Source organism: Pelodiscus sinensis, chromosome 15, assembly GCF_052426305.1.
Source record: "Pelodiscus sinensis isolate ZL-2025 chromosome 15, ASM5242630v1, whole genome shotgun sequence".
Classification (NCBI taxonomy): Eukaryota; Metazoa; Chordata; order Testudines; family Trionychidae; genus Pelodiscus; species Pelodiscus sinensis.
The window spans coordinates 31,145,570-31,165,116 of record NC_143066.1 but is presented as its reverse complement, the minus strand read 5'-3'; the positions used below and the strand labels follow the sequence as shown (position 1 = coordinate 31,165,116).

General features: G+C 49.1%; 1 protein-coding gene across 1 annotated transcript in view; it reads right to left on the bottom strand.

Moving 5' to 3' along the window:
- Positions 1 to 2,731: 2,731 nt before the first annotated feature.
- Positions 2,732 to 19,547, bottom strand: part of AMZ1 (archaelysin family metallopeptidase 1) — a 28,639-nt gene continuing 11,823 nt past the window's right edge. Inside the window, exons 2-7 of the mRNA XM_075899620.2 lie at positions 17,061 to 17,561; positions 15,540 to 15,707; positions 14,165 to 14,293; positions 13,640 to 13,803; positions 10,676 to 10,852; positions 2,732 to 3,555 (exon numbers count right to left, since the gene is read on the bottom strand). Of these exons, the coding sequence (XP_075755735.2) occupies positions 2,989 to 3,555; positions 10,676 to 10,852; positions 13,640 to 13,803; positions 14,165 to 14,293; positions 15,540 to 15,707; positions 17,061 to 17,364 (1,509 nt within the window). The 5' untranslated portion in view covers positions 17,365 to 17,561 and the 3' untranslated portion in view covers positions 2,732 to 2,988. The remainder of the gene's footprint in view (positions 3,556 to 10,675; positions 10,853 to 13,639; positions 13,804 to 14,164; positions 14,294 to 15,539; positions 15,708 to 17,060; positions 17,562 to 19,547) is intronic.

Genomic DNA, 19,547 nt, shown 5'->3' with positions numbered 1-19,547 from the left:
CCAGGGAAGATTTTAAGCTAGTTCAGTTGATGACACCTGTTAGATGTAAATTCTCTTCAGCTGCATAGTATCCTGTTATAGCAGTATGACCTACATATGTGTCCTTCTCATGGTGCCAGTTCCCCCCTTATCAGCTTCATTTGCTGTTTATCGCTCATGTAGAACTACTGACCTTTTGGATAATTTTAATAATCTACCTCTTTGCTATACTGTAAAAAGAGGCCAATCTTAACACTGCCTAATTCTACCAGCCCTTGAACTGCTAATTGTAATCCCTTCAACTCCTTCCTCTCTTATACTTTGGCTGTCACATGTATAAGGAAAATAATAGCAATACTTATTCAGCTGTTGTATGGCTGAAACTTCCATCACAATTCTGAATTCTAGATTGATATTACATTGTGAATTCCATTTGACCAGGGCAGTACAAGCACCATCTTGACTCTCTTTTGTTAACTGTAAATGTTGGGTGTTCCAGGCTAGTTATCACCGTACAGATACGTGAATTGGCTTCATTTTCCCTCCTTCTCTTCCCCCTCCCTCCCCCGCGCAATGCAAGTGAGCATCTTCAGCTCCCTTTTAGCCTAGTGGGAGTCGAGGGTTTTAATGCTTCTGAAAATTGGTTCAGTTCAAAGACCTGAACAGGGATATAGGTGCCTATGAGGAAGCATTCAAGCTCAGATGTTTAGGTCTTGGTCAGAATAATGCCCAGGTCAGCACTTGGGGTTGCTGCTGCTACTCATTCTATAGCCAATCAGACTCTCCCCCCTTCTTCCACAAAGCTTTTTTGTCCCTTCCTATTTTTGGCTTCTTCTAAATAGTGGGAATAGCCATGCATTCCTTTGCTTTGTCATTGTCCACAAGGGAGACTTCCATATCTCAGCACTTCAGAGTAGCCCCATCTCTCTTCTATATTCCCTTTGCAATTGTGCCACATTTGAGAGCTGCCTCCACTCCACCCCCAAATTCTCCAGCAATATCTCCCATTTTGCATTAGTGAAATCTCTCTGGAGACTGTCTTAAATTCAGCTTTAAGTTTACTACAAGATCAAGCAAAGAGGCAAAAGAAAAAGAATAATCTCTTGTTAAAAATAGCCACTATATTTAAGAAACACTAGACTAAGATTTGGGATAGTAGATGGATTTATAGTTCAAATATGACTTGCTTGAAAGTTTCTGCCTGTCTGAAAAAAATCTTCATTTTGGAGTGTTCTTTTTTTAAATGTCTTTAGTGCTTAGCCAGCCAGCAGGTGGCAGCAGCAGCAATGTTCACATAACATGGATTCCAGATGTGCAGACTGGAAAAAATGCCTTTCCAGTAATTGACATCATTAGTCTTTTAGAAGTCAGAACCCCCATTGTTCTTTGTATGAATAATGCTGGTTTTAATTTTTCTATACATTTTTCTTCAAGTGAGCTTAACTTAAGTCACTACAGATTTTTCTCCTGCAGTCACCTGCATTACCAGACTCCAAGTTTTCCTCAGGTGTCTTCCCCTGACCCCCCTCCTTCCCCATACAATACACAGGTTACGGTGGCCTTCTCAATCTCAAATTATAGGGAGGTGGGCAGGGAAAATGCTTAATCATGAAAGCCCAAAGTTTCCCCCTCTGCCACTGAATGAAATTGCCTCAGTTTTACTTTCTTTTCTGTTTTGGACACTTGGGAATTAAAGGTATTTTTAGATCAGAACAATCTGAACTCTGGCCATTAAGCTGCAAGTTGATGAGTATATTATCGGTGTTGGAATTCCGAGCGAGACTGTGATGGAGTAAGTCAGCCCCCGCCGGCACACATGTCTGTCACTGTAACCGAGATTGAAAAACTATCAGCCTCTCCAGCTCTGAGCTATAAATAACTGAAAAGTTACTGCATGTACTAGCAACTGAAAGGCAGCTCCGCTGCAGCTTTATCTCAGGAGAGGCACCCGTGCCTGTGCAGCAGTAACTTAAGGATCTTGGGGAGGGGAAGGGATGGCAGCTTTTTAGCTGCTGAAGTTAAAAAGGGAAAGGAACCTCTTAAGTTCCCTTAAAACTAACCCCATTGATTATGTTGGATAAACAGAAAGGGTTCTTACTGCTTGCTTGTTTGTAATACCCCTGCTGCCTGTTCCCCCGTTTCCCCCAAACTACAGGTCTGCTCTTCACGTGGACTCCATAAGGCTATAGTTAGAAAGCCCTAGTTCTGCACCTGTGCTTGGTGCAACCTGTGGGCAAGGGACATGGCTGGAAATTGGCACTGGGTATAAAACAAAATAAAGGAACAGTTTCCGTGCTTAGAGCTCAAATGCTCAGTAGATTGAGGCCATGTCTGCACTGGAAAGTTTGCATTGGTTTAACTTGCATCGGTTTTTAAACCAGTTTTATTTAAGCTGGTACTTATGCCTATGTGGACACTTGTTTTGATTTAACATGAGCCTGTTCCCAGCCAACTTAAGCCAAACTGAAATATGCCACTTTTCTACCAAAACATAAGCATCCACATAGGGCTTTGTGCGTGTTTGGATTCGCATCTTCGATTAAACCAGTAATAGAGATGTAGCCGTGTTAGTCTGGTCTAGCTGAAACAAAAGGCAGGACTACGCAGCACTTTAAAGACTTAAAGCACTTCAAATTGATCTGAGGAAGTGGGTCTGGCCTACGAAAGCTCATCCCCTAATAAACCATCTTGTTAGTCTTTAAAGTGCTGCATAGTCCTGCCTTTTGTTTCAGCTTGATTAAACCAGTGTGACTTCCTTTTGTGTGTGCGTGTGTGCGCGCGCTCTTAACCTGAATGACTGAAACAAATTCCATGCCATGTTAGGAACCTCAGAAAAAAAAAAGAAACCTCTTTCATTCCAGTGGGGAGTTGCAGTTTCCTTTTTCTGCAGGCCAGTAACTTATGGTGAGAACAATCAAATGCATGGCAATCACATAATAAAACTCAAAGTGATGAGTGGAGCTTGCTTTTCCCAACCCAGAAAGGAGGAAGGACAAGTCAGAGCAAGGGCTAATTTTCCTCCCACCTCCAACGATGAGGGGAAGAGTCCGCTTTGGACAGTTTTCTAGAGCTTAGTTTCCTCCTCAAGGAAGAGAATTTGTCTCCAAGGACTTTCCTTAGCCCTGCATTGTCTCTAGTGACGGGCAGATCCTTCCTCATGGTGGGAAGCTGCCCTGTGAACATTTCCCACTTAGCCAAGGCATCCACCGTCTTGTCCACTTGATCCAGCTCCTCTTCGGAAACATTCTTCTCCAGAGCGACGATGCACATTTCCAGCCATAGTTCATAATCTTTAATGATATCTGTGGACTTGGTAGTACTGCCCAGCTGTTGCTGGCTGCTTGTGTCAGCCAGAGAAGAAAACTGCTGGTCATGCTCCAGCTCCTGCCCAATGGAGAAGCCTTGACTGCAAGTGTCTGGTGTCAGTAGCTCAGATAAGGAAGTTAAAGGCTCGGAGTCATTCTCGCAGCACATCCCAGAGTCGGAGCTGAATGGCAGGATATCCTCAGAGGTTGACAGGTCTGACTCCTGATTAGACCAGTTAGACAATACAGTTTGCGTCCAAGCATAGAGTTTCTGTGGGGGGTGGAAAAGGTTCTCTTGTTAGAGACTTCGTGCGAAAAACGTAAATGGTCCAAGATTTTCAAAAGTGCCAAGTAATCTTAGGTCATTCAATTTTGGGCTGTTAAATGTAAGACATTGTAAGGGCCTCTGATTTCCGGGAAGCACTGAGCACAAATCCTCTGGAAATTGGGCCCTCTTTAAGACATTTCACGCTGGGTACCCCAAATCACTAGGCACTTTTAAAAACCTTGACCATACAGTAACAAGAACAGAATAACAGCACCAGCATTCTAAATATGATTCAGTGCTAACTCCTGGTTGAGAGACTGGGCCTGGAATACTAAAAACGCTTTCACACGCTGTGGTTCTGCAACATTCCTTGCAATGATTACTGCTAGAAAAAACCGGGGCTTAACTGCTCATGAATACCCTACAAAGGATGGTAGAGGGGTAGCTGGGTACTCCCCGGTGTCCCCCCCCCCCCCCCCGCCCTCAGTGACAGGGATGGGCAATAATTTTTGGTGGGGGCCACCCCAAGATTTTAAGTGGTCAAAGGCTGCACTTTTCAGTAGAGTGGGTACAGGGTCTAGGATGCATGTTGGGTGCAGAAGGGCACATGGGGGAAGGGACAGGGGTGGAGGAGACTGTGGGGTCTGAGAGGGTGTTTGGGTGAAGGAGGGGGTTGTGACCTGGGGGAAGTGTGTAGGAGGGGGTCCAAAGTCTGGGAGGGAGTTGTGACCTGGGCAGGGGGTGCAGAGGGCTAAGATGTGACCTGGGGGAGGGAGTTGGGGTGCAGGAGGGGCGGGGGTGCCAGAACCAGGTTCTGGCTAGGAGGTGCTTACGTAAGCAGCTCCTGGCCAGTAGCCCTGCAGCACCCCTAACACAGGCTGGGTTCCCTGCCTGCTGTAGCCCCAGACTGCTTTAAAATAGATTGCATCCTCCATGTGCCTCTCAACTCTGGGGAGGGGGGGGGAAACAGACTTGCACTTTACCCCATCTCCCAGGCCAATCTCTCAGCTCCTATTGGCTGGAAGGTGAGAGATTGGCTGAGGTCAGTTCTTATTGGCTGGTGTTTTCTGGCCAGTAGGAGTTGAAGATTGGGCTGGGGTGATCACACTAAGCTTCTCCCCTTCCTGCAGAGCAGAGAAACATAGGGACGGTACTTTAAACAGCGGCAGCTGTGTGCCGGAGGGTCCCGCCAGGGTGGTCTGTGGGCCAGATCCAGCCCCCGAGCCGTATTTTGCCCAGCTCTGCCCAAGGACCTGTGTGCCACGTGATTGGTAGTGAAGCAACAATCCAAATTGGTGCCATCTCTCTAGAGGAAGTGAGGTTACATGAATATAAATGCTCCTGAGGCAAAGCTAAGGAGTCTTGTTTCACTAACATAATCATTGCTATTTAGCATGCATTTTCAGTCTCCAGACCAGCTTTTCATCCCTTTATTTGAAATACACAAGGAAAGGCTGGGCTCTAGGAAAGAATTGATAGCCTTTTAAAATACTACTTTCTATCTCAGAAAATTTTCATGCTGTGTCAACCAGCTGCTTGCTTCTGGCACACTTATTCCTTAGGCCTTTGGGAATTAATCCTAGCACTTGGCAATTGTTAATTGATAAAATGTGGTCTCCTTGTCTGTTTAGCTGGTACACATGTGGATTCCTTTTGTTCCTTAGCATTCACCCTCCTCCCCCTCCTATCAGCTGACACACTGCTGTATCTTATCTTTGTTTTCTGTTCCTCCCCAGCTGGTATCTTTGCAAAGCTGTAGCTTCCTTCAGCAAAGACAGTGGTAGCAGTTAGAAAGTACTGGCATGGGGCTGGTAGATAGCGTATTAATGGTGTGAGTGCACTGTGCTTTCTGTTCCTACTGAGGCTGGTGATGGGCTTGTCCCAGCAGAGGGCACCAGTGTTGCACTGTGGCCCAGTCTCTATGCCTCACTGATTTGCAGAGGTTCCTTTTCCCAGAGCTTTCCATTCCTCCTCTTCCCTTCCCCTTTCTGTAACTGCCTTTTTTCCCCAGGCCTGTGATAAACAGCACAGAGACCAAGCTGAGTGGGTGGGGAAATGCAGCCGTGTGCCCTGGCCAAGAGTTGTGTACAGGGATGCATCTGAACAGTTGAGATCCCCCTACAGCCAAGAAAAGGGAAGACTTTCCTTCTGCCTTGCTGTGGAGGATTCAGTTAAAGCAAGCTGTGCACACGCCTCTGCACTGACCACCCATGTGCATGTTCAACAGAACATGCATCAAAGCCTGCAGGGGGGCCTGAGTGGAGAGAGTAGCAGTGATGCTGTTTGAAAGCTGCAGCTACATTCTGGATTATATTCTGGCTCTTCAAATTCCGAAGACATCAGTGAAACTTCAGAATAATCAGAACTGACACTCCATCGACAACCACCTGGGAAGGGAGAGTGTATTGAAGGGAAAAGATAGATGAAGCCAGCATATCCATGCAGAGATGGCTAGGAGACCTGTGTGAATAACGAATTTTTCTGGTCACCGATAATTGAGGGGGTGGGGTGGTTGGGAGCAATCTGAACACTAAATATTTTGGCAAATGAAAGGGGAAAATTAACTTCAGGTTGACAGACATATGGATTTGACAAATCAAAACATTTACTTCTGACTTGGATCATTTTAAAACATTTTTGATTTTCATATGAAATTCAAGGAAATTCAAAACAATGTCACTTGGAACCAAAAATAAAAATGTTTCCGTTCAAAAATGTGAGTGAAACATTTTGATTTTTCTTCAGAATATATTTTTTTTTACTCCTACAGTTAAGTAAAACTGACATGGAGTTACAGACTGCTTCAGTGTTGCCAAATCTGCATTTTCATGGCAAAATTCTGCCCGCTCTAAGGCTCGTTTAGTTCAGTCAAGAAGAGGAAAGAGCTGTCCCCAAAATCATTGTAATGCGGGGAGAGGGAATCCTTTACTATCTTTCAAGACTGCCCAGCGCATTTTACACCAGGGCTACGTCTACACTGGCCCCTTTTCCGGAATTCCTACTTTGAAGTAGGAATAAGAGCCTCCGGAAAAGGGCGCTTTTTCCGGAGGATCGGGGCCAGTGTAGACGCTCTTTTCCGGCTTTTTTAAAAGCCGGAAAAAAGCGGCGGACATTTTTATTTAAATGCCGCCGGGGATATTTAAATCCCCCGCGGATTTCCCTACTACGATAGGTGAAATTAACATGCCCCTTCCGGAAAAGGGGCCAGTGTAGACGAGCCCCAGATGTTTAAGGGTTTGTGTGCTCTTCAGCATTTTTCTATTCTTCTTCTTCACCAAATGGGGCAATCTCTGCACGCATTTCTCTATCTGCAGGAGACTTTGAAATCCCTGGCCATGGGAAGGGAGATGGGACAGAGCCTGCTCAGGGTGCACTTGAGTACTGCCTGAAGTCCACTTTTTAACCTTACAAGGGACGAGAGCTATTCCGATTCCCATATAGTCACCCTGTCTGTCTCCATTAGTGTACAGTAGCCAGGGTCAGCTGGGCCAGGAGAGGTGCATAGATGTGAAAAGTGGAACTAAGCAATTTGCAGGGAAGAGAGAAAATGAACCCTTTAAGGGATTGCCAGAGTATAATCAGCTGCAGTTACCTGCCACTTGTGGCATTCTGAAGGTAAAACGGAATAAAGGTCTTTCAGAGTGAGCCCAAGTGAAGTCTTACCTAGCAGGACTGATTCACACCAGCCAATGAGGGAATGAGCTGCTCAGAGACAGGACTATCCCCTGCTTTAAGCCAAACCCTGGACCACATCTGAGCATCCTTAAGCCACTACTCTGCACTCCTGAGGAAGGGCAAGGGCCTTATTAACCAATTCTCTTCCCAGTGGCTGAAGCTTGCTGTGCAATAACCTAGGACTTGTCTGCACTGTTGTTAGCTCAAACTGTAAAATGAGCATTGCCCTGACCCAGCTCCTGTTTGCGCACGCCTCCTGAGCTGGTGCTTTACACATGAGCTAGCTGGCCATCCAGTGTGTGTGTGAAATCCTGAGTGGTGCTAATGCAGTGAGACCACACGGGTCCTCTGAGCTGCTCAGAGCTTGTTTTGCAGCATGACTGGGTCCCGCTAGCCTGACTCGAGAGCCGTGCGCTCCACCTCGCACTGCAGTGAAGGCAAGCCAGGAGGGCAGGGCTACACTGCAAAACAAACGCCTGCAGCAGTGAGTCTGTGAGGCCAGGTCTACAGACGTGGGCTTGCGCTGCAGCACTAAAAATAGCAGCATGGACATTTCTGCTCAGGCTCTGAAACCTATCCCCACCCCGAGTTTCAGAGCCCAGGCTCCAGCATGAGCTGGAAGATGCAGGTAGCTATTTTTAGTGTCATTGCACTGCAGACTTGGGCTGGAATCTGTAGGCCTAGGCGCTGAGAGGGGGGGGGAGTGTGTGTGTGTGTGTGTGTGTGTGTGTGCGCGCACTATCCACGTGCTCTTCTGCACTAGAGCCTTAAGGGAAATACGGCAGGGAAGAGCTCACTGCTCAGAACAGCCTGTGACACTGTAGGGGAAACAGATGGAAACTGTGTAACAAAGGAGCAGCCTGGCTGCTTTTTTTCCTCTGAATTTATCAAGATAAAACAAACCCTGACTGATGTCAAAATAGAGCACGTCTGAGTATACATTCAAATCAATCAATTGCAAAGAGGTCCTCCTCTTACAGAAAGACTGCCCATCTCCCTCAGCTGCCCTGTCTCCCTACAACCTGTGCCCAGGGGTCTAGTCTAGGCAGCAGCATTCTCTGCTATGGGGAAAGGCACAGTTTGGTGCCACGCATTAGCCATATTCTTTGCTTATGCTCTGGGCTATTGTGCTCGTGAAGAGAGGTTCCTCAACTGGAAGAAGTGAAAGGACGCGGATTCCCAACACACCGTATGGGATAGGTGTGCCCACTCAGAAGAGGCTTTGCAAGCAACTTTGCTTTTTGATATGGTTTTTGCCTCCCTGTGCTCTGAGCCCTGTGCTGTCTAGTTCTCTATTTAGTCTGTCTTCCTCGGCACTTTGGACCTGCATCAATGCAGTATTTATTAGTCCCTTATGGACGTTATTAGAACCCCACTACATAGCCCTGCAAATAGTCTACTCAAGTTCCTTTTTTAGAGTCTTGGAGGCAGCTGTGATATTTGTGGGGTAGGAGTGAATTTGTTCCTCTTCCTCAGGGTTTCTTTCACTGTGGCTGTGAGGAAGCTGAGCTAATTATGGAATTTACTGTAATGAAACAGGTGTGGCAGGAAACCCTTGATGGAAACATTTATTCAGATCGTATTTCTCTTTGGGAGAGATACCAGACAGAGAGCACTTTTGCTGCTAACAGCAGCCCAAAGAGGGTGGGGCTGAGGACCTCTCAGTTTTGGATGTAGAACAGATGACCCAAGATCTAGACCAGCAATGGGCAACCTAAGCTAGTGAGTGGTCTACACAAGTGACCCTCCATCTCAGTGGACCACAAGATTGTCTCCCAGGACAAGGTAGTTTTGTAACTGTACTTGCATACCTAAGATTTCTAGGGTGTGTTGATTGAACCTCTGCTTTGGATGCAGCGGGAGCACACAGCTCTGAGACAATGTTGTGTGAAATCAACACACCTCCTTTCACATGTCCTTGCTTTATGTGCATGTCACTTTAGTAATTCTGGTAGGAAAAAACTGCAGACAGAAACGGATGGAATTTGGCAACCCTGCATATGGGCAACAGAAGAATGGCCATAGGTCCATCTAGCCCAGTATCCTGTCTGCCGATAGTGACCAATGCCAGATGCTCCAGAGGGAGTGAACAGAACAGGGAATCAAGTGATCCCTTTCCTGTCACCCATTTTCAGCATCTGACAAACAGAGGCTAGGGACACCATTCCGACTCATGCTGACTAATAAGTATTGATGGACTTATCCTCCATGAATTTATCTAGCTTTTTTTGAACCCTGTTAAAGTTCTGGTCTCCTGGCAAGGAGTTCCACAGGTTGACACTGTGCTGCATGAAGAAATGCTTCCTTTTGTTTGTTTTAAACCTGCTACCTGTTAATTTCATTTAGTGACCCCCTAGTTATGTTATGGGAACAAGTAAATAACTTTTATTTATTCACTTTCTCCATACCTGTCATGATTTTACAGACCTCTATTATATCCCCCCTTAGTCTGTCTCTTTAATCTCTCTTCAGATGGCACCTGTGTCAAACCCTTAATCATTTTTGTTGCCCTTTTCTGACCCTTTTACAATGCCAAGATTTCTTTTTTTTAATGAAGTGACCACATATGTGAATAAAATACCTCGTGGGCCACACGTGGCCCTTGGGCCACAGGCTGCCCACCACTGACCTAGATGGTGAAGCTAGAACTAGTGCTCACTTCCATTCGGTGAGTAGCAGCCCCACCAGGTGGTGTGCTCTTCCCCCCAAGCATGGTGACGTGCTTCTGTGTGAATGTGTCTCACTTCCAGGCTGAATGAGCAAGAACTAGGACGGGAAAGAACCTAGGAAACTCCCTGGAACAGCACAGCACACTCTGCACAGGATGACAATAAAATGCACAGAAGTTTAAAACAGGCAAGCCTGGAAAAGTCCAGTCTCTGGAGATGATGCGTATGCTACAAAAAAGGGAGGGCACTGAGAATAAATGGTAGGCTTGCTGCTTTTGGTGTGTTATATAATACACCTGCCCTATGGCTAGCATCCCGCTCTTTAGATACGAGAGGGAGATGCTCCTTCCAGCATGAAGGGGTTGTGATGGTGTCAAAAGCAATAGATGTCCTTGCTGGGATGGGAAATTATATGGTCTCACAGGGCTGTCTGAGCACAGGGCTAGGACCCAAGATGTTCCATACACTATCCACAGTCCTGATAGTGCCACTGTCCCTTTCCCACAGTCTAAAACGGGGTGCTGTAATATGGTTTGCAAAGAGCTTTGGAGATTGTGTATGAAGTGCAAAGAATTCATCCTAGTGAATGTGTAGGTGATGCTCACCCTCCCTCTCTTGTGGCCGGTGTCTGTAACCATCACCAAGAGCTCTGTATTTCTAAGCCTGACCTTTCCTCTAACATGGCAGCCAGAGGCTGAGTGTCACAGCTGGGCTCCCTGGCTATGGAACCTCTTGCCTGACCCCTTTGCCCCAAGAGCATCCAGCAGCCCATCTCTCACCCTGTAACGCTCGATGAGTTTGAAGCCCACAACGTATTGCAGCTTCCGGAGGCAAACTGGGCAGGGCTCCAGGGGCCGCAACAATGCTTCATCCAAACTCAGTGCGCCCTGCATGATGCACTGTAGCCATCTGCAGCTCCCCAGGCCGATCAGGTGGCAGATCTCATGACATGTAACCTTTCAGGAAAGCAAAAGTTGCTTTGTTGTTTCAAAACAAACCAAACTTTCACCACAAACTCCCCTCCCGCAACCTTTCCTCATGCAGGGAGGAGAAAGAGGCATCCGCCCTCCTTCTCTGTTCAACCATGGACACTCTCCCAGCTTCTCCACTCCAGCCCTGACACAGATGGATGATCTTTTTCCGTGGCGAGAGGGGAACTCAGTCCCCTGAATCCCAGGCTATCTGGGCAAGTTTAGATGCTTTATTAAGGAGCTGAGAGAAGACCCTTTAGGTGGCACACTGTCATAGGTAGGGCCCTAACAAAGCATGGCCATGAAAAGCACATCTGGTCTCCTCTTGTGAGACCTGGTCTTTTATGTGCTCTTATCCTCTACTATACACATTTCATGGGGGGAGACCAGTGCTCTCAAATAGGGGGAGGTTCTGATCCAAAAGGGAGTTGCAGGGGGTGTCAGTTATTTTTGGGAGAGGTGCTATTGCCGCCCTTATTTCGGCTCTGCCTTCAGAGCTGGGCTCCTGGCCAGCAGCCACTAGCATCTAGCTGCCCACCTCTCAAGGCAGCGCTGCCACCAGCAGCAGTGCAGAAGTATGCGTAGTGGTATCGCAGTCTCCCGCTATAACCTTGTAGCTCCTCCCCGCTCCAGGGATCTGTAATTACAACTCTGTGAACTTTCCAGTTTTAAATAGTCAACATCATGAATTTTAAAATCCTATGACAGTGCAATTGACCAAAACGGTCCATACATTTGGTAAGGCCCCAGTCATAGGCATAGGAACACTAGGCAGCCACTTGCCTCGCTATCTCCTTCAAGGGGAGGTGTGACTTGTATCACTGGTATCCGAGGGTCTGACTCAGGGCAGGAGTGGAACAGGAAAAGACCCGTGTCTCTACTGATGCCCACCTCAAGTTATTACCAGACACACAACCTGGGTCCCTCAGTCCCACAGAACGTGCTGCTATAATTGGAGTTAGTTACCCTGAGCTGACACTATGGATGTAAACGATTAATTAACTAGTCGAAACATGTCAACTAGTTGCTTCCCACTCCCCTTGCTGCCTCTATCAGAAAGAGGCAGCAAAATAGGGGGGTGGGGGAGGAGGAGATGCTGTGGGAAGCCGCTGGGGCTCTTGTGCATTTCAAAGCAGAAACACCGCATGGAGCTGGAGACCACAGGGGACTCCAAGTCCCCAGCTGGCCCCAGGCTCCATGTGGCATTTCAAAGGTGGAATACTGTGCAGCACTTCCACCTGTGAAATGTAGCAACAGCCGGGTGGGCCCTTGCTACATTTCAAAGCAGGAGCGCCCTTATCGAGCAATCAAATAACCAATGGAAATTCCATCGACTATTCAACTAGTTGATAAATTAACATCCCTAGCTGGTACCAATCCCACCTAATTCCCATCCTTCCAGCTTCTGAACAGCCTCTGTTATCTTCACCTTCCTTGGTAGTTGACCAATATGAAAGATGTCAGGCTTCCTCTTCTTCCTCCCCTCCCCTCCCCCCGCCCCAAATCCAATCCAGAGGGAGCTAGGGCAGGAGGCCAGGGCAAGGAACGCTAAGTGCCAGCTGAGGAAGCCAAGAGGGGGGGAGAGACAAAGCCAGCCCTGCAGCAGCTACTCTCAAAGGAGGCCAGTGAGGAAAAACCACAGACCAGGATGGGCAGATGGGGAGAGCTCATAAGGGACCTCTCCTAGGGAGATGTCAATGAGGATTATAAGCATATTAATTAACCGGGCTAGGCTGCCTGAGAAGAGACTAGCAGACTACAAACTATGAATCAGGGTAGAGAAGAGTCTGACAGTCTAGTGTTGGCTTAAGCATGAGAGCAGAAGCCAAAAATTTCTTAGTTCCTAATCCCACTTTGCCACAAGGCAAATGGTGTGAGCTTGCCTATCCCAGAATACTACAACTGGAAAGGACCTTAAGAGGTCAAGTCCAATCCCCTGCTCTCACAGCAGGGCCAAGCACCATAGATGGTTCCTGATAGACATCTATCCAGCCTGCTCTTAAATATCTCCGGAGATGGAGATTCTACAACCTCCCTTGGCAATTTATTCCAGTGTTTAACCTCCCTGACAGGAAGTTTTTCCTAATGTCCAACCTAAGCCTCCCTTGCTGCAGTTTAAGCCCATTGCTTCTTGTTCTATCCTCAGCGGCCAAGGAGAACAATGTTTTTCCCTCCTCGTTGTAACACCCTTTTACATACTTGAAAACTGCTATAGTGAAGACTGTCCCCTCTGTTTTTTCTTTTCTCAGATAAACAAGCCCAATTCTTTCAGTCTTCCTTCATGGCTCATGTTTTCTAGCCTTTAATCATTTCTGTTGCTCTTCTCTGGATCTTCTCCTATTTCTCCACATCTTTCTTGAAATGTGATGCCCAGAACTGGACACAATACTCCAATTGAGGCCTAATCAGAACAGGCTACATCTAGACTACTTCCCTTTTTCGTAAAAGGATGTAAATTAGACGTATCGCAATTACTAATGAAGCAGGGATTTAAATCTCCCCTGCTTCATTAGCATAAAAATGGCTGCCGCTTTTTTTCCACATGGAGCTTTGTCGGGGAAAAAAGCACCAGTCTAGACGCTGATCTTGCGGAAAATAAAGCCTTTTCCGAAAGATCCCTTATCCCTCTATGAAATAAGGGATTTCAATGGCTTTTGCTAGGTTGGTCTCACTCCTCTTTCAGGGAATTGCCGTGAGAGGTGGGTTACTGAAGCTGCTGGCGAGTAACCCCCACGCTGCAGGACGTTGGCTTGGGTGTGTTGCTAACCGCACCTTGCAACACTGAACCACCTCCAGCACGCTGAACGGCAACGGCCGGTCTCGGGCCTTCTCGGTGACCTCCTGCCGCTCCTCGCGCCCCGCAGCTGGATGTAAGGCTGTGCAGTCTGGCTGGGGGAAACTGCCAGAGAACCTGGCAAAGCTGCAGACACCCACTTCTACGAAGAGAGGCACATAAAAGTAAGACTGGTCCTCTTAGCCTAACATCTGCCTCTAGCCTTAGCCCCAGGATGGGAAACTGCCTGCGCTTCATCCAACCTAGCCCTCCCCTTGCCGCACTGAATGTGGGGGCATGTGCTCCCTGGAAGACTTGTGCCTAGCCAGCCTACCCTGCCTGGACTAAGAGCCTCCTGGTGGTTTTGAGCCCTGAGCGCCCAGGTTTTACATTGGGAAACCCTGTTTCCTACCTCTGCAGTGGTGATTAAAGGGGGAGAGAAGGCCCCTACCCCATGAAGTGGTTTAAGATAAAGCGCTTTCTCCTTCATTCCCCTGGGGAAGAATAGAGGACGTGGCTTGCACCTTGTCCCGGCAGGGATTTGCCGAAGGTGAAGCTCCAGGTTTCACAGGGGTACAGGTCCAAGAGTGTGAGCCCCAGGACGCACAGGGCATCGAGGGGCTTGTTGTTCTTCAGGAAGGTCAGGATCCCATCTGAATGAACAGAAGAGAGAAGGTAAAAAAAGAAAGCCCCGTCTGCCCAGAAGGCCATGCAGAAACCACCATGTACTGCCACTGGGATGGAACTTGGAGTACAAGTCACAAGGTGGCAGAGGTGCTGAACTCAGTACCCAAGGAGAAGGGGGAGGGGGATTTCCTTTCCTCCCTCTTTATCACCCGTTCCCTTTATACTGGGCACTATTAGACCTGGCTTCTTTGGAGCTGCTCCTGCTGCATAGAATAAAGCCAAAGGAGAAGCTGAAACACAGACAGTCCTGGTATGCCAGGGAGTGACTCCTGTGCCAAGCCATTTGGGGAAAGGGATGGGTGGGAGCACAGAATTTCCCTCCGCCCTGACCTGCAACAGCCCTACTGTTCCAGCCCTGGGCCGTTCCTGAGCTCGTGCTGCCAGCTGTACCAAGCCGCGTGGCAATTTTGCATTGTGTTGGAATGGTCACGCAATACTAGCGTGGCAACCCACCCACCCGTTCCATGAGGGACCTAAGGGTATGTCTACACAGCAACATTACTTCATACTAACTGGCATTAATTCGAAATAACTTAGTCCGCATCTACACTGTTATTTTGAAATAATGTCAAAATACTGTCAAGCTGGAGGACTTCTTACTCCTAGTCCTGTAACCCTCATCGTACAAGGAGTAAGGAAGTCGGAGGAAGAGCGCTCTTGTTTTGAAATATCTGCTGTGTAGATGTTCCCAGTTTTGAACTAAGTGATTTTGAAATAAGCTACACAATTGACCTAGCTCAATTTGTGTCGTTTATTTCGAGTAAGCCTTGCTGTGGAGATGCACCCTAACTGATATTTGAACCCAAATTTCCTAATGTGAAAGGCTAGTGCATGAATCCACCCAGCATTCTTTTAACGTGGCAACCAATCGGGACGATCTCCTAATCAGGCAGAATGAGATCTAAAAGCATGTTGTACATGCAGAGGGGAGGTGAGCAGCAGCTTTTATCTTGCCAAACTGAATTTAAAGATTTAAAAACTCTGAAAAATAAAAACAGAGAGAAGAAGTATGATGAGAATTTCCCTCCGGGTTAGTTATGGCTGTGGCTACCAACCCCAAAGAGCTAGGTTTTCCATGGAAACAGGATTTCTCCCTCTTCACTCCCTTCCTCTCTCAGGCATTTCCTAAGGGAGCGGATGTGGGCTGTTAGACTGCCATGAGCCAGCATGCCAGATGGACCTCTTGCTGGCTCTGCTCTCCTCCCTCCTTACCTGCATGGAGCTGCGCTCGGTCTGAATCCTGGCTCTGTCGAAAGCAGCAGCGGATGGAGGAGAGGGGAACGGAGGGAAGGCACTTGACACGAAGGCCCAGGAAGAAAGATTCTAGGCAGCTTTTGAGGGAATCCAGCAGAGACACCCCAGCAGGATCTTCAATTAGATCTAATTACAGAAGCATCCATGTCAATTACTTGTACGCAGGGACAGGTCAAAATGCCAAGGGATTTCTCTGGGGCTAGTCACTGGTACCGTAAGGGGTTAGCACTGCCAGGGTCTTTCAAGAGGTTGCCAGGTCTCCCTGGAGCCAGTCATTCAGACTAGGGGGCATTTCACTAGCACAAGTGGCTCAGAGGATTAGATGCCCTGTGGAGTATTTTTGTCTAGTCACTTGAAGGGCAGGCCAATGACAGGAACTAGCTCGGTGCAGGGTGTCTCTAGGGGGCAGGCAGACTGTGCAGGGAGGTCAGCCATGGGACCACTTTCTTAGTTCACCATTTTGTATGTATTGATTTCAAGTTATTCATGAGGAAACCTCTCCCAAGGCACCTGCTGCTCTCTGAGCAACAGGAAGGAGCCATGGCTGACAACTGGAGATTGGCTCCCACCCAAAGACAGCCCATAGCACAGAGCCAGGCAAAATACTGCCCGCCAAGCCACCAGATCCAGCCTGTGGGCACAGCGGAGCTTCAGGCAGGTTCCCTGCCTGCCCCGCCCCACCCCTGCGCATGCCACTCAGAAAAGCTGGCTGCAGGACCCTGTTTATCTTCCAACAGCTGTGAGCCCAGCGGGAGGAGAGGCGAGTCTTGGTATGTGCCCCTGCTCCCAGCATAATCTTGCAGTTCCCATTAGCTGATTTCTGGCCCCTGGGCACTGCCTGTTTGAAGAACAGGCAGCATGCAAAGTACCCCTCTCATCCTTCTCCTCTGGCCTGTCACTGCTCAGACACATGTGGCCCTGCTGGGCTGCTGGCTGGGACTCACCCAGGTACGCATCTCCCAGCCAGAGGCTATCTCTGGTTCTCCAGCCCTTTCCACCCCCACCTCTTACACTCCTGCTTTCCCTCCTGCTATCCCTCCAACCCTTCACAATCCCATCCTGCCCTAGGACACAACCCAAACCCCTGCACCCCAGTCCCCTGCCCAAGGTCAGAACCTCCGCCTTTACCCAAACTCCCTCCCAGACCCACCACCTCCTGCACCCCAATCCCTTTCCCCAATCTCCCTTCTGCACCCAACCTCCATCCCACACCCTGCACCTCCTCCATTAACAGCATGGAAAAGTGCAGCCCTCGCCCACTTTCCAAATTCTTGGAGTGGCCCCCATCAAAAATGATTGCCCACCCCTGCGCCTTAGCACCACAATGTCTGATCGATTGCAGCTCTCACAAGGTAAAGGTTGTCTGAAAAGGCCTGGCCATTCACAGGCTCAGCCTTAGGACAGACGAGGGAGGGTTGACACTGCTTATAAACCACACTCCCATTTCTTTAAAGGGGCTGCGGCTCTTGCCGGCGTTACCTATCGGCTGCAGGTATATGTGCTTCTGGCAGACACTCTGCTTCCTCCTCAGCGTGGATTGATAAAAGGCCTCGAAGTCCTCAGGGGCGTCAGGGTGGCTGAGGAGCCAGTCAAAGGCAGTCCTGATCAGCAGGGTGCAGAAGAGCGTCCTCTGGGGATTGTACGCTTCAGAGAGGAAAAGTTTCTCTGCACTGGAGAAGGCTCGGACATAGAGCTCCTGGAGGGCAGGGTTGGTAGAGATGAGGGCATCCTTCAGCGCCCGGGGCCCAAAGCTGAATTCCTGAGCATGTCTGCACTGCAACATTGCTGAGCGGCCCTGGGGCGATGGCAGAAAGTAGAACCAAATCAGCAGCAGTTCGCCTCACAAGGGGATCTTGCACTTTGGGAACGTGGGTCCAGCGATTTCAGCTGGGAGGTGTCGGGGGTGCCCAGGGTTCTGTGCTGCTGCAGGCGTGGCGTTATTTCCCTCGGCGGTGATATTCGTTACGGGGAGCTCTGCGTCTAGGTCGATGTAAATAGATAACGAACCAGCACGTGGCGCACAAAAACATATAGCAGAGTTCCTGGGGTCCGAGAGACCACTGCCCATAGCTTCCTCTAGCCACTGAGGTGAGGAACCTTAAAGCCCAGGGACCGGATCCAGCCTCTGGCTTGCCTGGATCCGGCCTGTGAGGCTCAAGACTCTCCCCTAGAGTGCTCCAGCCCTGCAGCCTCCCTGCAGACCACCCTGCAAGGCTGGAGTACCAATACCAACTCCCCGCTGGGGGAGGAGAGAGCCCCAAGACACGCATGCTGGAGTCAAGCAAGCCAGGGCCGGATCTAACCCACAAGCTCTGCCTAGCAGGGGGAGGAAGTGGCTCCGAGTGCTGCTGTTCCCCCTTCCCCTGGCTGGGGAAATAACAGCACAGAAAAGTACTGCCTGGAAGCTTTTCCCTTGCTGCTCTGGCTGTAATCCCTGGGGAGCTGGGCCAGGTGAGTGCCCCTGCCTCACCCAAATCCTGCAGCCCCCCTCCCACCCAGACCTCACAAACCCCACCTTGCTCCTGCAACCCCCATATACAGACCTCCCCCCCAGCTGCTCCTGCTTCCTTCCAAACCCACCAACCCCCAACCCACTCCTGCACCCTCCCTCCCACACCTCAAGCCTACTTCCTGACCGCTGCCTCCCACACAATGAACCCCTCATTTTTGGTCCCACCCCAGAGCCTGGGGGGGCACAAATCTATTTCCCCCTCCCCTCAGCTCTGGTGAACAAGGGGAATGTGGGGGAAGTCTTTCTGCATCTCAGGTGGGGGCCATGTCTGTGAGGCGTTTGCCGTTTTATTTATTTCTCATATTTGTGCAGCCTCCAACTGATTTTTCTGTGGGTCAGCGGCCTCCGACCCAAGAAAGTTCCCCACCCCTTCTCAAGCAGCTTTTTATGCTATTAACAATATTAGCCCGGAGTGGCTTCAGAGCTAGGTTGGGGGCAGGTTGCCAACTTGGATCAGCAAATGAAGTTGGTGTGTGAACTCACTCATTTGCTTTAGCCATATCCAGCTAGCTGGTTACATATATGGCCCCATCTCTGTAACGTCTGAGCACCTTTGTGCAATGCAGCAGACATGACAAAGAGAGAAACGCCCTCCACATCAAAGCCTGGAACTGAAAGGCCTTCAAGTCAAGCTGTAGAAACAGCCATGCGGAGATAACATGGTCAACATAGTTCCCAGTTGGAGGGAGTCTTCCTCCTGAGGCCTTGGTTTAATGAGTTGTGATTGGACAGAACCAAAATGTTCGAACCGAGAAGCATTTCCATGAGAGCTGTGAAACAATGTCAAGAAAACTCAGTGTAACCCCCAAGGAGATTACTCAGATACCCAGGGCTCTGTCTGCTGGCAGCTCAGGGACAGGCACTCTGAGTTTGCCTTGGCTCCCTCTCCCTACCAGAGATAGAGTCTGCCCGGCAACCCATAGGGAGTGAGATGCCCCCCCAGGGAGTTCAGGAGGGGGAGGAGGAGCCATGTTTGGGGAAGTCTGGAGCCAGCCAGGGCAAGGGGAGGGCTGGCTGTGTGGGAGCTAGTAAGCTCCAGGCCTGCATGCAGAGTTCCCCCTGAGAACTAGCCTCTAAGGACCTGAAGGCAGGATCCCTCAGCTGGGTTTTATCTCTCCACTGCTGATTCCCAGTTTGTGGAGTTTGCTGGGAGGCTTCCCCAGCCAGGCTGAGTTAGCTCTCCAGCTCCCTAGGTGAGACCAGTCACCGCATGGTCAGCTCATGGGCTGCTGGTTTGGGGCTGCTGCCTGCTGTGTGTGTGTCTGGAGGCTGGGGTAGGAGGTTATAGTTTGAATTTTGGTGTAGTTGTGTGGCCTGCACCTTGAGCCCTGCACCCCTTTGTGGAGAAGTGAAATTCTGGGACCAAAGCAGCCTGATTCCTCCTGCCTGAAGAGGATCCCTGCGAGAAGAGACCAGCCCCTTTGCAGTGACTGAGTCATCTCTGAACCTGAGGC